This window comes from Heteronotia binoei, chromosome 6 (genome assembly GCF_032191835.1).
Source record: "Heteronotia binoei isolate CCM8104 ecotype False Entrance Well chromosome 6, APGP_CSIRO_Hbin_v1, whole genome shotgun sequence".
Lineage (NCBI taxonomy): Eukaryota > Metazoa > Chordata > Lepidosauria > Squamata > Gekkonidae > Heteronotia > Heteronotia binoei.
The window spans coordinates 112,203,782-112,218,739 of record NC_083228.1 but is presented as its reverse complement, the minus strand read 5'-3'; the positions used below and the strand labels follow the sequence as shown (position 1 = coordinate 112,218,739).

General features: G+C 40.5%; 1 protein-coding gene across 1 annotated transcript; it reads left to right on the top strand.

Moving 5' to 3' along the window:
• Positions 1 to 3,864: 3,864 nt before the first annotated feature.
• Positions 3,865 to 11,650, top strand: C6H3orf33 (chromosome 6 C3orf33 homolog). Its single transcript, XM_060242370.1, has 5 exons — positions 3,865 to 4,057; positions 5,960 to 6,019; positions 9,190 to 9,343; positions 10,670 to 10,830; positions 10,976 to 11,650. The coding sequence occupies exons 1-5, from the start codon at positions 3,974 to 3,976 to the stop codon at positions 11,240 to 11,242; spliced, it is 726 nt and encodes a 241-aa protein (XP_060098353.1). The 5' UTR covers positions 3,865 to 3,973; the 3' UTR covers positions 11,243 to 11,650.
• The last annotated feature ends 3,308 nt before the right edge of the window (positions 11,651 to 14,958 follow it).

Genomic DNA, 14,958 nt, shown 5'->3' with positions numbered 1-14,958 from the left:
GCTGTATTGGATTCCTTTGTCAACCTTAGACTTTGAGCGTCTTGGCTTTCCCTTTCCCATTATGTCGTTCCAACATAATGATACTATCTTGTAACATAGTTTGGATAATAGTTTAAATAATCCTGTTTACTTGAATGGAAAATCTAGTGTGCTCTTCAAACATTCTCATTTTCAATAGTAGTGTACAATAAATTGATTTTTGTCTGCCTTAAATTCAATATCTTCTGGTAGCCTGGATAAGCACAAATGAAATAACATTTGTTTTAGTTAATTACCATGTATTTATTTGCCATTCCCTTGATTTTTGGCGTCACAGCATTGATAAAAACCTCCGTTCTTAATGCAAAATTTTATCTAGGCAGCATTTGGAGGGGGCTACTTCTGTGGATTATCTAGGTTGCAGGATACGCACAATACATTTCTGGTTAGCCTTTTTACATTTTACGGTTTTGTATTATTCTGCCTACCATGTGCCAAGATAAAGATAAATAAAGGTTTATTCATTTTTTTAAAAAATGGCTGATGCTCTGGAGTAAATTCTGTGAATATATAATTAAAACTAAAACCCAGAATCAATAGCAAAGCGCAATCCAGAAAGTCCATGAGGCAATAAGATTTTCCAGGTTGGCTCAGCATTCCCAAGGAAATTTAGGCTTGTCTTTCTTAAATAACAGTCTGCTGTGTCTCATATTAAAACAAACCTTTTGGCTAGGGGGCCCTGCTATATGATGGGAAGGGGAGACAGTCTTACAGGGCATTCCCATGTACTTGTGCTCAATTCAGGTTAATAGCTCTTTGGATTCTGATGGGGGGGTAGTAGCTGTTTTCAGCTCAGCTTAATTTTTTTCAATTGATTGATCTCATCTGGTAGGTAACTTTCTAAAAGCCACAGTTGTTGATTCTTTAATCTGGTTGTAGACACAAGAAACTGTAGTTTTAAAAATCCTATTTAGATATAGGTATGCTATATCACACATGCTAAATAATGCAGTTTCAATCCACTTCAGAAACTGCTTCCAAGTGGATTTTGCTATTTCACCCAATGAAATCCAGTTTCAAAGTGCATTGAAAGAAGATTGAAAGTGCGTTATTTAATATGTGTGGAAGCACTTTCTGTTGAAGGCTGTCTAGAGTGCACTACATGAAGATGCAAATGAATTAGGCTAATATTGGTGGGGGGAAATTTTCTAATTAGAGTCTGAAAGACATTCACTAAGGCCTGATTTCTACAAGGTGTTCACATAACTGGAATAAACGATAACACAATGTAGTCTTAGCACTTAATTGCTTGTCAGGTTAATGAGAGATCCTAGATAGCAATTCTGAACATTTCAGCAATTTAGTACAATTTGCTTATTAAAAGTGAAACGTGATCTTGCTCCACTGGTGTATTATGATAGATTCCTTATGCTGGAAGAAAGGCATGCTGAGCTGTGATAAGAGTATTATTTGATAACTGCAGCTTGAATTTATTACCCAGTGCTGTACTTAAAAACATTACCTTGACCTTTGTTGGATTTTAAAAGCTTAGCTACTGTTTCTGGGTATTTGCTTAGCTGTAAAGTCGCTGGTTATTTTTGAGAGTGCTGTTTGCCTGGATTTTAATTCCTTGGGAATTCTATTTGTATCTATGAAGTTTCATCAGACATATCCACAGTGGTATTGTATAATATATACTATTACCTTCTTTTGAAGAAGACCAAATCTCAAGTTACTTGACGTGAATTAACTATACAATCAGCTTCCTTTTATAATACTTTCTAAGTAATTCACTACTTGGAAAAAGGCATTATAATATTTGCTTAAATGGACCATATGAATAGTTGGCATTACTGAGAAATAATTCAGTTGTGACCAGGGACTCTCTGGAATTATTACTTCTGGTGGGGAATAGAGGTATAATGTATATGCTGAACTATTTTTAATAAATTTGGTTTTTATATCTGTTACAATATGCTGTAAATTAAAACACTGCTAATTTAAAAAACAAACAAGTTCTGTTTACTTTGAAGCGGCTATTAATCGTATTAAAGAACAGAACAAAAATGCTGGTTCATTGACAATTAAATGGCCAGCTTCTAACAGACAACATAACGATGTTTAACATCCTGTTTTACCATAAGTGTTTGCTTCTACCATCAATTTTCAATGTAAAGCTTTAAAATTATGTAAATCCTTGTTAATTATCAGAGCACAGTATGGTTTCTTTGCTATTTAAAGTGCTAAGTTCATGGAAATGCCTTATTAGAAAGTCTTGGAAGTTCTCCAGTTTGTTTCAATAAAGCAATATTCCAATTGTATTTGTTTGTATATTTTCTTAGAAGTCTGGTTGAGTTTGATCAACATTATTAAGAAGAATTTATACACTGCTACCATGTAATTGCTCATAGCAATCAAATCCATAGAATCAGAGAGAGGTTCTGCATTTTTCTGTGCCTTCTCTTCTTCTTTCTGCTACCTCAAGCACTGTGCTTTCAAAATAGCTTATATCACTCTGAGATAAAATAGATGATTACTTGACTGGGAATATCTCAGTTACTTGTACTGTTGAACTGGAAAGAGAGTTGAAGGACTGACATATAGTTAGTGAAACAGTTGTGAAATTAGTGAACCAAAATCCTGTTGTTAAATTAGCATGGGCAGGACTTTTTTTGAGCAGGATCTCACAGAAATGCAGTTTCAGCTGGTTTGGCATCGAGGGGTGTGGCCTAGTATGCAAATGAGTTGCTGGGCTTTTTCTACAAAAATATCTTCACAAAACAATAGTGATGTCAGGGGGTGTGGCTTAATAAGCAAATGAGTTGTTGCTGAGCTTTTTCTACAAAAAAGTCCTGAGCATAGGTGAGCAGAGGACCCTAGAATATTGCAGGTTTTTAAGGCCTAAGGCATTGCCTGAAACATTAGAGCACTTGTGATTGTGCATAAACTCAAGTCACAAAGACTGTGCCCTACAGATTTTGATATACAAAGGGAGAGTATTTGCTTTTCTACACAGAGAAAAAGCATGTTCCTTATCCCATGGGAAATGTGGCATGCATTTATTTTCCCAGGTACATAGAGCAACATGTGCCTATGAGTTCCTGCTGGGCTTTTTCTACAATGGAGCCCTGTATGAAACAATGGTAATACCAGGGTGTGTGGCCTAATATGCAAATGAGTTCATGCTGAGCTTTTTCTACAAACAAAGCCCTGGAGATACATGTTATCAAATTCAAGTTGTCAGCATATACCCCATATCACAGCATCCTTCCTATGAGTGGTGCACACAAAAGGCACACACCATAGTGATCTCAAATGTTTAGTTAAGATCTGAAAGATAACAGCCCCTACTTAAAATGCTTTACATTTAGAGTTTCTTCCCTTCCCCTGGAAAAGAGGCGCTGGAACAAGAAGCACACAGGAGCCCTTCAAGAACTTTTAAACATTTTTGGAGAATTTTGTTACCATGAAGAGATTCCAGAACTCCATTCTGCAGCGTTCCCACAGGGGAAAAAAGCCCTGTTTACATTGATGTTGATCTCGACCACAGTTCACAATCTTCGGTGTAAGTGGCTTGTTTATGGGAAGGCTATTTTTGTCTGGGAACAATAGTTGTTTTGAAAATCTTGCAAATATTTCTGTGATGGTCACTTAATGTTTAAACCTTGGTGTCTCAAGAGCGTCCGTGGATAAGGCTTAAATACAACCGCTGTTTCTCTCTGGTAGCTAAAAACCCAGTAGGACTACTGGGTTTTAGGAATACCTAAAATAACGAGTGTCTTTGACTAACTGCAATCGCGGGGTTGGATCTGAATCCACTATTTGAGAACTTTTACTTGGTTAAAAGGGAGACGAGCACTCTGCCTTTTTCAGTGAAAGCTGTGAATCAACTCAGCTGCCACGTAACTCCTCGATTGGCCAGTAAGTGGCGCTGCGGCCTGGCCGGATCGTCAGCGCCGGCAGAAGAAGGACAGGCTGCGTCTGCGACTAGGCCATGGCGGGGCAGCAAGGCAGAGAGCCCGCGAATTATATCGCGCGCCTCTCGGAGTGGGCAGACGCCCACCTCACCCTCATCCGGGTACGTCGAGGGGACGATTCAGAGGAGGGAGCGTGACAGGGCGGCTTGGCGCTCTTTCGCCGCCGTCGCGGGGGGGAGGCAATGCGAGTGCTAGAGGCGGGCAGCCCGCCCTGCTCTTGAGTTAGGGTGGCCTGGCTGCAGTCCTGTTCTGGGGGCGTCATTAGTGCAAAAGCTTCTTGTTCGTGTCAGCCCTGTGTCCTCGCACTAAACAGTAGTGTCAAGGGATGGGCGCTCTAGACATGTTCAGAGGCACACTGTTCATTGATCCAGGTAGATTTGAGTCCAGGAGACCAACAGGATTTGGGGGGTGTAAGCTTTGGAGAATTAAAGCTCTCTTTGTTAAATACCCCTAACGAAGGGGCAGTATCTGATAAAAGGAGCTTTGACTCTAAAAAACCTTATACCCCCCCCCCCCCCCCGAATCTTGTTGCTCTCTGAGGTGCTTCTGACCTCAAATCTTACTGTTCTGTTGCAGACTAGCACTGCTACCCTCTGAAACATGGATCCAGGATTTTTTTTTCTTTTTTCGCCTTTAATTTTTTAATTAACGTTTTTATTATATAATCCCAAAAATGTAATACAATTAATAATGAAGCAAAGGGATATAGCATATCAAATATATGATATGTTAACCAACAAATGTGTAACATGTATATAACATTAGTAAAGTGACTAAAAGAGTCAGAAGAGGTAAAACTGATTGTATTAAACAGAAAGAGACAGTTATTATATCCCATCTCATTCAGAGATTTAATTATATATCACAACCATGCTTGAAGCTGAGACCAGTTGTGGGATGAACTGTTGGTAAGATGAATACTATAGTAATGTAAACTATTTTCCATTTAAAAAAGAGTATCTAGGGAAGTTAAAAGATCTATTAATTCGATCTGTGATGTTTTCCACAATATATTGGCCCCAGACCTTATGGAACAGTTGTCTAAAGTAGGGGCCAATGTATTCCTCCAAAGAGATTGGCCTATTTTGGGACACCTCTGGGTGGAAAAGCAGGGTAGAAATACTGAGCCTGAGCTTTCTAAAACAGTGGCTGGGGACAAGCATGGGAGACAAGGTTAGTTCTGGACGGTGTCGCGCTCCCACCCTGTGCTGAGCAATTGGCAAAGTGCCTTTTGGGGCTGACTGGCTTTCCTTTATGCCTTTCTTTAGATAAGTTATATGTGTCAGTTAACAAAGGGTGTGCTCATTGTGTAGTGGCTGAAGAAAGGTTTTGTCACATGAAGTTAAACACCCTACTGTGGGGGTTTGGAATATTAACTGTGAAAAAAACATCTTTAGGTGGGCAAATGTGGTTTTTTTCACTTTGCAATATAACAAGTCAGTCATTCTTTAAATACTAGCATTTCCAGGTGGGAAAACATAGGACAACCTCTCTAAAACACCCTAAAAGAGCAGACAGATGTTAAATTGGCAGAATCAAACAGAATTCGGAAAGCAAACTACTGAATGTGTTCAGGGACAATACGGTGTTCACTATAGTCATAAAAGGATACACGCAGTCAGACAAACCTCCTATTGAAAAGACCCTCTGTTGTGCAGACACCTGTCTTCAGGTAATCAGGGACCACTGAAGAGGGCTTCCGTTGAAGATATAAGTGGATGGGTAATTTATATTTATTCCCAGTTTGCTGGGCAAACACAGACCATAGTTTATTGGTTTGTATTTGACAAACAGATAGTTTTCCATACAAATCTAACTCTTTTGTGACACGGGGGAGGGTGTGTGTGAATTTGAGGCTCCCAAAGGATTGTGAACATAGAAGCACATCATGATTTGGCATTTCTTCTAAACCATGTCCCTGATGCTGGTGGCCAAGATTCAGGCTACACAATGTGAGTAATTGGCTGAAGATTTAAATGACTCATGAACTCTTTCTTCTACAGAATATCAGCACAGGAATGGCAATCACTGGAGTAATTTTACTTGCAAAGAGTGTTAGGTTGGTAAGTTACAAATGGATTTCAGTAGTTCTTCATCAGATGTCTACAGAAGCTATGTGTTATAATAGAAGTTTAGTAATGAACGGTTGGCTATTTTACATACTTTATATTTTTAGTTAAAATAGAGCATGTGTGTTGATACGAGCGGAATAATTAATTATTTAGGTTTCCAGTCTGCCCAGTTTCTAGAGCTTGAGTTGAGCTGAAATGCATTGAGCTGATGAAACTAAAAATCAGTCTAATGGCTGTTTACAGCTTTTGTCCTGTACACTCAAAGTCAGCTGAAATAAAAAACTTGCTTTGCAGAAAAGCTCCAGCTTTCTAAGTTGCCACTAGTCCTTAAGCTTGTTGAGAGCATATTTCTCCATATATGTCAATCTACACAATTGCTCAAATGTTGAGAGCAAAGTTTTATCCAGATATACTGTGGCAGGCAGATAAAACAGGCTGAGACATGGAACAGTGGCTTTTTGATAGCGGCCCCTGCAAAGAGGCTTCCCAAAGCCACTAGTCACTTTTTTCAGACACAAGTGTAAAAGCTTCTTGATTAAATAAGTCTAAAATTAATCATACTCTTTTATACAATAGTATAATTAATAGAAATCCTGATAATTGTATTTTCAAGACCCCGTTAAAGTCAGCTGAAGAACATATACAAGTCTGCAGAGTCAAGCATAGTTGCTTAAGACAGTTGTCCCCACACAAACAGAATTAGCTGGCTGCATTCTGGAAATGGTTGTTTTGATGAGCATTTTGCATCAGTACAGTACAGGGATTATTGTTTTGTAGAAACTGTGTTCATGCCCTACCTCTGCAGCTAATAAAATGTTCTCTGCTCCCGTCCTGTGACAGGGGAAGAGTCTCTCCTTGGCACTCAGTTATTAATCAAATCATTGTGGAAACAGCATAGAAGGATTTTTCATTTGTTTGTAATGATCACATGTCTCTTCTTCCCATTTGATTTTTTCCTTTGTACATTTTAAAAACCTAAAGAAAAGACTAGCTGAAAAAATGGCAACAGATGTCTGAATTTGCGACTTTGCCTAGTTGGCTCCAAGGGAGCTTTACTGGAAGAGACATTGGGAGAGCCATGCTCAGGACTCCACTGTAGTAAACAGCAGCCATTGGGGCTTCCAGTTTGATTGGGATGCAGCACAGAAAAACTGCTTCCATATGGAGGTTTTTCTCTACCTTGGCTTCTGAACCAGAGCACACTTTTTGGAGGTTTCACACATGACGTCATGCTGTAATTGTCCTCCTTCCAGGTTATCCCTATTCTCAGTATGCTGTTTCCTAAACCCACTTTACTGTGATTTATTTCTGAAATGGCATAAATAGACCCTGTTATAGTAATAGCTTGCAATCAGAGCTCTCAAAAAGAGTACCCTTTGTCCCCTGTTCCCTTATGCTTGAATCTGTCAGTGCCAACAGAAGCAGCCTGGCCATGGGGTGAAGCTGTAGAGCGACTGGTGTAAAAATGTGACTTGCATACCCAATGAAGGTTTATTTTGGAAGAAGGTGCATTCTGTCCTGAATTCTGTTCTGTCTTGATGCTCTCTGCCATTGAAACCTTTATTTCCTGCCATGTGCTAGGTTCCTTCTGTTGGTATATTTACCTGCCCTGATTAGTAACTATCTTCTTCTGGTTTTCTGCATCTCACTGGCCTTCCCTTGTATCTTTCCACTTACTTAGATTGTGAGGGTCTCTTTGCTTTGTTTAAAATGTACAATGTCAAGTGCTTCCCCTGGGAAGGTGCATGAACCCCCAGAACAAACTTGAGTATGTAGTGTGTCTTAACAATGTTAATTTGAATGGATGCTAAATCCATTCTGCTGCCACAAACATGGTTTTTGAGCATTTTTGTACGAGCACAGATAAACATGTCAGTCAGTTAGTCCTTGAAGCACCAGATGGATGATCACAGTTCTCAGACATGTTCTGTTCTGCTTATTTATGGGACCTTCAGGCTTGTTGTTTGCAAGACACATTTCTCCAAAAAGACCTTGCAGAGCAACAGGAGTGAAGGTTTGGTAAAGAAGCTAAATCAGGGCTTAAATTTCCCAGTAGTACAGACCAGATATGATAGATGCAGTATAGTTGTGGGGCACTATGATGGTAGGCTCTACTTAACTGGTCCAGTTCCACCAACTCTTCCATCTGTATATTGTTGTTTCAAAGCTGGGTTCCCATAGTACTGTGAACCACATTCTGTCTCTCATACACACACTCCTTTTTCTTTTGGTGATGGTCTGAGGTGAGGACCAGCTCTCTCGGCATTCATCTCACTTGGCTGATGCAGGAAATAGAACAGGGTAGGCAGCCTTTTGGTGCAAGGATCAAGGGTAAAAAATGCAGCATTTACCTGTGAAGATGTTGATAATGTGCCAGGAAACATAATGGGGATGGAGATGGGAGACAAGGGTTATGCAAGACTAGATGTGCTTGGAGCAAGCCAAACCCCTGCAAGTGTCCTATTACTTTGCCTTGGACTGAGTTTGGTGACCATACAGATCTTGTGGGGGATGATTGTCCTCTGCTGCATTACTGGCCCCAGTATTGCTGCCAGTGCCTCAGTTGCCTAGATGGAATTCTGGTCTGGGTATGCCACTGTAGGCATATGTGCCAGGGGGTGGCTACCCTTGAGGCAAACAGTACATGAAGCAAATATTTAAAAGTTTGCTCTTCAAAATAAGTTGTGAATGCAATATAAGTTTGCAGACATGTACAACAAATTTGCATTGTTGTAGAGCAAGGAAAACAAGTAAAACTGCCTCAGTCCAATGGCCTATCAAGGTCAGCCTTGCCTATTCTGACCAGCAGTGGCTCTCTAGAGTCTCCTGCTGAGGTCTTTCATTTAACCTGCTAGTTCATCCTTTTAACTGGAGATGCCAGGGATTGAACTTGGAACCTTCTACAAGCAGACCAGAAGCTCTATTGCTGAGCCACACCCTGTCTATTAATCGTTTAGTTCCCTGGGTGGCAACCCAGATGTTCTCTGCATAATGTGTGAAATAGCCCAGTTAAATAAGATTGAGGAAGAGGATGTTTTCTTTTTTCTTGGGACATGATTTTGTTTATTTTAAGTGTATAGCCCATCCCAACAGTTATACTACTGTTACAAAGTTCTGCACTTATTTTTTTTGTTGTTTCTCCTTCCCTTTTCTGTGAATAGACAACCAAATTCTCAAATGCTTTGGAAATACCAATAGAATTTATAGAGAAGAATGTTAAGCTACGGGGACGGTTACACCAGATAACTGAGCAAGGATTAGAAATCGAACATGTTCCCATTATCCTTCCGATAATTTCATCACTTCAGAGGAGATGTAAGTAGGATTAAAGAGAAGGTTATGCCAGTAATGGAATTCATTTAAAATAGGTTTTAAAGCATCAAATTGTAAAGAAACAGCTTACAGGAACAATTCTACTTTTTTCCTTCCTCAAGAGACAGCTGTTCTTTCTGTGGTAGTTAAACCTTGTAAATGAGGCCTGCCTCTCCTACTATAGAATTTTTGTGTTTATGTGCTCTTTAATTTTTTATTACCCCATATAGCACATCCTATGGAAGTAATGTCAAGGAGAGCCAGTTTGGTGTAGTGTTTAAGTGTGCGGACTCTTATCTGGGATAACCGGGTTTGACTCCCCACTCCTCCACTTGCACCTGCTAGCATGGCCTTGGGTCAGCCATAGCTCTGGCAGAGGTTGTCCTTGAAAGGGCAGCTGCTGTGAGAGCCCTCTCCAGCCCCACTCACCTCACAGGGTGTCTGTTGTGGGGGAGGAAGGTAAAGGAGATTGTAAGCCACTCTGAGACTCTTCGGAGTGGAGGGTGGGATATAAATCCAATATCTTCTTCTTCTTCTTCCTTGTGGGGGATTTCCACTGCATGCTGAAGGTTAAGGAAAATAGTAAAAAATGCAAGAGCCTTAGGTGTTATGTTTCTGTCAGGCACACCTTTATGCCTATTTAAAATAGTGAACTGCAAAACAGTACGAAGTTTCTGTTTCATTACTTCTGATCCTCTGACTACATTTTGAAAACTGAATTAGGCTTCAGGGAGGGTGTCTGTTTCTAGTTCTCCTATTGACAGCAGAGTAAGGCTATGCAGCCTGAATAGGCCGGACTAGCTTCAGGGTCGGTAATGGTTAGTACTTGGACAGGAGACCACTAAGAAAGGCCTGGGTAGAGGTAGACAAATGGCAAATTACCTCTGCTCATTTCTTGCCTTGAAAACCCCATTAGGGATTACCCTGAGTCAGCTGTGACTTGACAGCACTTAATTAAGACGAAGCACATTTTACAATGAAAGTATATATTGTTGGGGTGGGCTTTCCTGTAATGAGTTGAATGCCTGCGTATTGCCCTTGGGTGGAGTTCCCTCCACTCAAAAGAAGCTTCCCCACTCCCATTTCATCTTAACAAATGCATTGGGCTAATAATACCATTATTTACCAAGTAGTTCTTAGATCCAACAGTCTGTAGGGAATTATTTTAAAAAATCTCACTGAATAACTAAGAATGTTTTGAAATCTTCTTTGTAAACCTAGGATATATCCAGTTGCTGTACATCTTCTTAGGTATAGTAAGTCAATAAAATATCTGTAATAATTCAGTTTCAAAAAAAACACCCAAACCCTTTGTTTTCTGTGTCGTAGGGCATACAGATGGTTTACTGCTGGTCAGGCTTGCTGGTGTGGAGCTAACACCAGATGGTACCGTCTGGTTAAAGAAAGAGTTAAAACCCTCCCAAATGATGTGGTTCCAGCTTCTTGGAAGGAAGGATTCAATACTTGATTGCTATGTGGTGGTCAATAAGGTAAGTTAAGACACAGGAGCAGTGGGTAATCTTTCTTCCATTTCTGTCTGCTTTAAATGCTTATAAATCTGATTGCTTTTCTTGTTGCTTTTAAAAATGGTCACAAAAGATGCATGTCAATGATCCTAATGTCCTTTCTGACCAGGGCAGGTTTTCAAGCATCTGTCTGAATGAAGAAATCCTGAGACAAGGGCTTGGCAGGGCTGTTCAGGTTGAAGGACTGACTCATGAATCCCGGATATACTGGAAGCTCCACAAGAGACTACTCCAAGCTGAACTGAAAGCCATGAAGAGAAATAAAGGGATCTGGAAAGAAGCAACATTATTTGAGAAACTTAGAGAGCATATAAATAACAATAAATACATGCAGAAGCTAAAACAGTTTGCAACATGGCTAAAAATTCGTCTCTGAAACCAAAAGGTTTCATTTGGGGGAAGAAGACACCAGATGGACAAGGCAGTGACTTGTTACGTTTTTCCTTCTGCCACAATAGTATTCCAAGCTGATGTCTGACCATCTGTTGGTGACTCCTGTCTCATGGGAAAAGAAGACAGAAAATATCACAGAAACATTCCTGGGGGGGGGGGTGGTGAGAGTGGGAATAGTGGCATATGATCTGGTTAGATATCAGATTGATGTGGTGTGAATATGAGATTTTTTAAAACAAAAAGAAGCGCACAAGGCTAGGCTATGTAATGGCCCAGTGAGAGAAGAAAAAGCCTCACTGAACAGAGGGAGAGATATAAATAATAACCTACAACACCACAGATTTCTAGGTGCTGTGCAAAAATGAAAAATAAAACAAGCTTAACTGTTAAAGTTGAGGAAGTGTTGTCTGTAGACAAGGCTTTGTAAAGAAAAGTCTGTCCTCTGAAGTGCTTAAGAATATGGACCTAACTTTACTTTCCAGAAAGTAATTCTATACTAAGCTGCTTTGGGCATTGTGGAAAGGTGAGATATGAGTATTTTAAATAAATAAGTACAAGCAACCTGTAACAGGAGCATGTGGCACACCTTCCTAGCAAGATTGCACTTAGATCCCAGGGCACTTGACCCTCTTAGCTTGTGGCAGCCACAGTATATGCATAGAATCTGCTTGTAATGGCATCAGCCTTTAGCTTGGTGGTAATGTAAGTAACTGTCATCGCCTTGCCGCTCAACCCTGAAAGGCGTTTAACTGTCAGAGCTAAGTTCAGTGTGTGGGAGCATCATGTACAGAACTTTGTTGCTTTTGGCTGATGTGGGTTGGAAAACAACGCTAGCCGAGTAAACAAAATAGCAGCTCTCCCTTGGACATGCTGTATGGGTTGGCCCTCCAGTGGCCATGCTGCAATGTTGTTGTGAGAGTATTAATTGTGCCATGCTAAAGCTGCACACATCAGTTGCAGCTCTTGCTTTCTCTTGGATCTTCCCATTTATGTTGCTAGGTTAATGCCAGTACTCTTCCAGAAGAAATGTAGGTGGTGATAACTCACCTAAGTGTGTATTAGAGCTTATGTTTGGCTTGGTCTAAAGCTTGTTTCTCATGTGACTGTATTGGAAGCTGTCCGTTGTGATTCCATAGTTGAAATCTGTCTCATGGTATGTAGAAACTAACTTCTTTCCTGGGGTGCCGTTTTGTGTGGCACCCCTTCCTGGTTGCTGACATTGCAAAGCAAATCTTACTCTTTTCAAAGGGACTAAATAGCTTGCAGCGAAAGTACATCTGATATTCGGTTTATGGACAAACTAATTTTAGATTAAAACTTTCCAAAGTACACATATTTGGAAGCAAGTTCCCTTGAAACAGAAGACTTGCATCTAAGGCACTGTGTACTGGATTGAAGTGTAAGTTTGTTTCTGTCTAGACCTTCTTAATGTACTCCTGCCAAGGTTAATTGGCCCAATCGCAAGATCTGAGCACAGGGGTATTTGTGTTTACTTTGGAGAACATTATGTGCTTTGAACCATTTATTTATTACTTAGCTGGAACCTAGGAGCTTGATGATTAGGTTACTATTTTAATAATTGTGTCTAAAAATCTAGACAGTAGTAACGTTCTACATGGAAACTTAAACCTTAAAAACAAAGCAACTCATTCCAGTACTTCTGCTTCTGTTCTGTGGCATCTTTGCAAATTAGACCCTTTCAAAGTACCATATTTTGTTTTAAAGATTAATGCAATCCTACACAGAGTTTTGCTCTTGAAGCCATTGGACTTACAAGGATTTAACTCGACTTAGCACTGCACTGTTTATTGCTTCTTTTTCAGTCAACAGTAATTTTTATTGTTTCTAGTAACTGAGCTCATTTCTCATCTAACAGTATCAGAGCTAAAAACACATGGTCTGTTGGCATTGTGGCTGGAGCTTCCCTTGATGATGGCAGATGGAGCTCTGTGAATGTGCAAAGTGTGAAATTGCCAATAAGGGAGCGCCCATGTGTCTCTATTATATTAATAGCATTATATCTAAACACTGTAGCTGTGACCTCCTCCCCACCCCCCCATCCACTTCCCTCCCTCCCTCAGAGGCACTTCCCTTCGTTTTCCTTTCCCTGTCTGACTAAGCTGCCTTAGTAACATGTCCTTATATTTTTGGCTAATGAGAGTTTCTTAAGCTATTAACAGTTACTTAAAATCTTTTATGTTGAGAGGCTTTCGCTCCAGTTTTCCCAATCACTGTAGTACACTTTCTTTGAGTAGTCTTTGACTCTTTTGTTTTCCAGAAGGCTGGTACACTCTTTCCAATACCCAAACCCCTTCTCTTGAAGCACCAGTGCCCATCTTGAGTTTTTAACTAACTCAGGTCTCTAAAGGCAGTTTCAAATTACACCAGATTAGGGATCTCTGCACTCTTCAGGGCTAACTCCTCATTTTGACTAAGTAGGGAAATTCTTCCTCTCAGTATAAGATGTGTCCCCTTTCTTTGGCCCGAATGGGAATCTCCTAACTACCCACTCATCGCCAGCTTTCCCCAGTTCTCCTGTCTGTGTTAAACTGTTCTCAGTCAGGACTGAATTTCAAAACGGACTGTACTTGACTAGTCTCGGCTAGGGCTGAAATCAGACTGAATTCTCCTCAGTATCCAGTTCAGAAGTCTTTCTCTGCTTAGCTGATGCTAACAAATCTATTCTCTTGGAACAACCTGTCACTCAAGGCTAGGTGGCCATCTGACAGCAATGAAGATCCAGAGGCTAGATGGCCATCTGACATCAATGAAGATCCTGTGAATTTAGGGGGAGGTATTTGTGAGTTTCCTGCATTGTGCAAGGGGTTGAACTAGATGAACTAGAAGTCCCCTCCAATGCTATGATTCTATGAATGCTCTCTGGCTCTGTGAATAATTAACTCTCACAGTTCTTCACCTGTTTATGCTATACTCCTAAGCCTTTAAAAGTGCACTCTCTCACAGTAGCTTTCACCTTGTCAAGGGAATGTATCAAAAAGTTGATGGTATAACATTCTGCAACTCATATTGCTTATGAGTTAAAATAATCTCTACTGTGTATATATGAGTGCAATTTAAAAAAACCCCCACGGATGGTGAGGCATTGAAATGGATCAAAAGGAGCCCCTAATACTTTGGCACAAGGCAGTTGTAATACCACCCCAGCCTTTGGCTGTATTATGCCTTTTAGTAGACAATCCCTCCCCCCTTAGCTTGCTGGCAACTTCTCCAAGTGTTACAGCATTAACCTAAGTAGAGCTGCAGCCTTCTAAGGCCCTTGAAGTCAATGGGCTTAAAAGGATATAACTCTATTTAGGACTGCACTGCTAGTCAACAAAAGCCACAACAGGGGCTTATTTTGCAGAGCAGTTGGCTAAATTTCTCTGCCTGGAGGAATGTGAGCACCTCACAACTCTATGGTGTCCTTGTGGCTTCAAATGAGGGCTGGAGCTGTTCTTCAGCAGAAGTTGGGTTTCCAAATCCAGCAAGAAAGGGAATAGGTTCCTTGAGAGAATTTTCTCTTCTGTTCATAGAAATGGCTGCTGTTGCAAGTAGGGAGGAATGGACTCCAACATTAATTGCCTGGAAAGGTTTGGACAGTTCTCTTCCACCCAACAGCTGGTCTGTGCTGATCCACTGGAGGAAAGCAGAACAAAGAGTAGCCTTCCATAGTACTTTGTTCACTGCCCATCCTTTGTA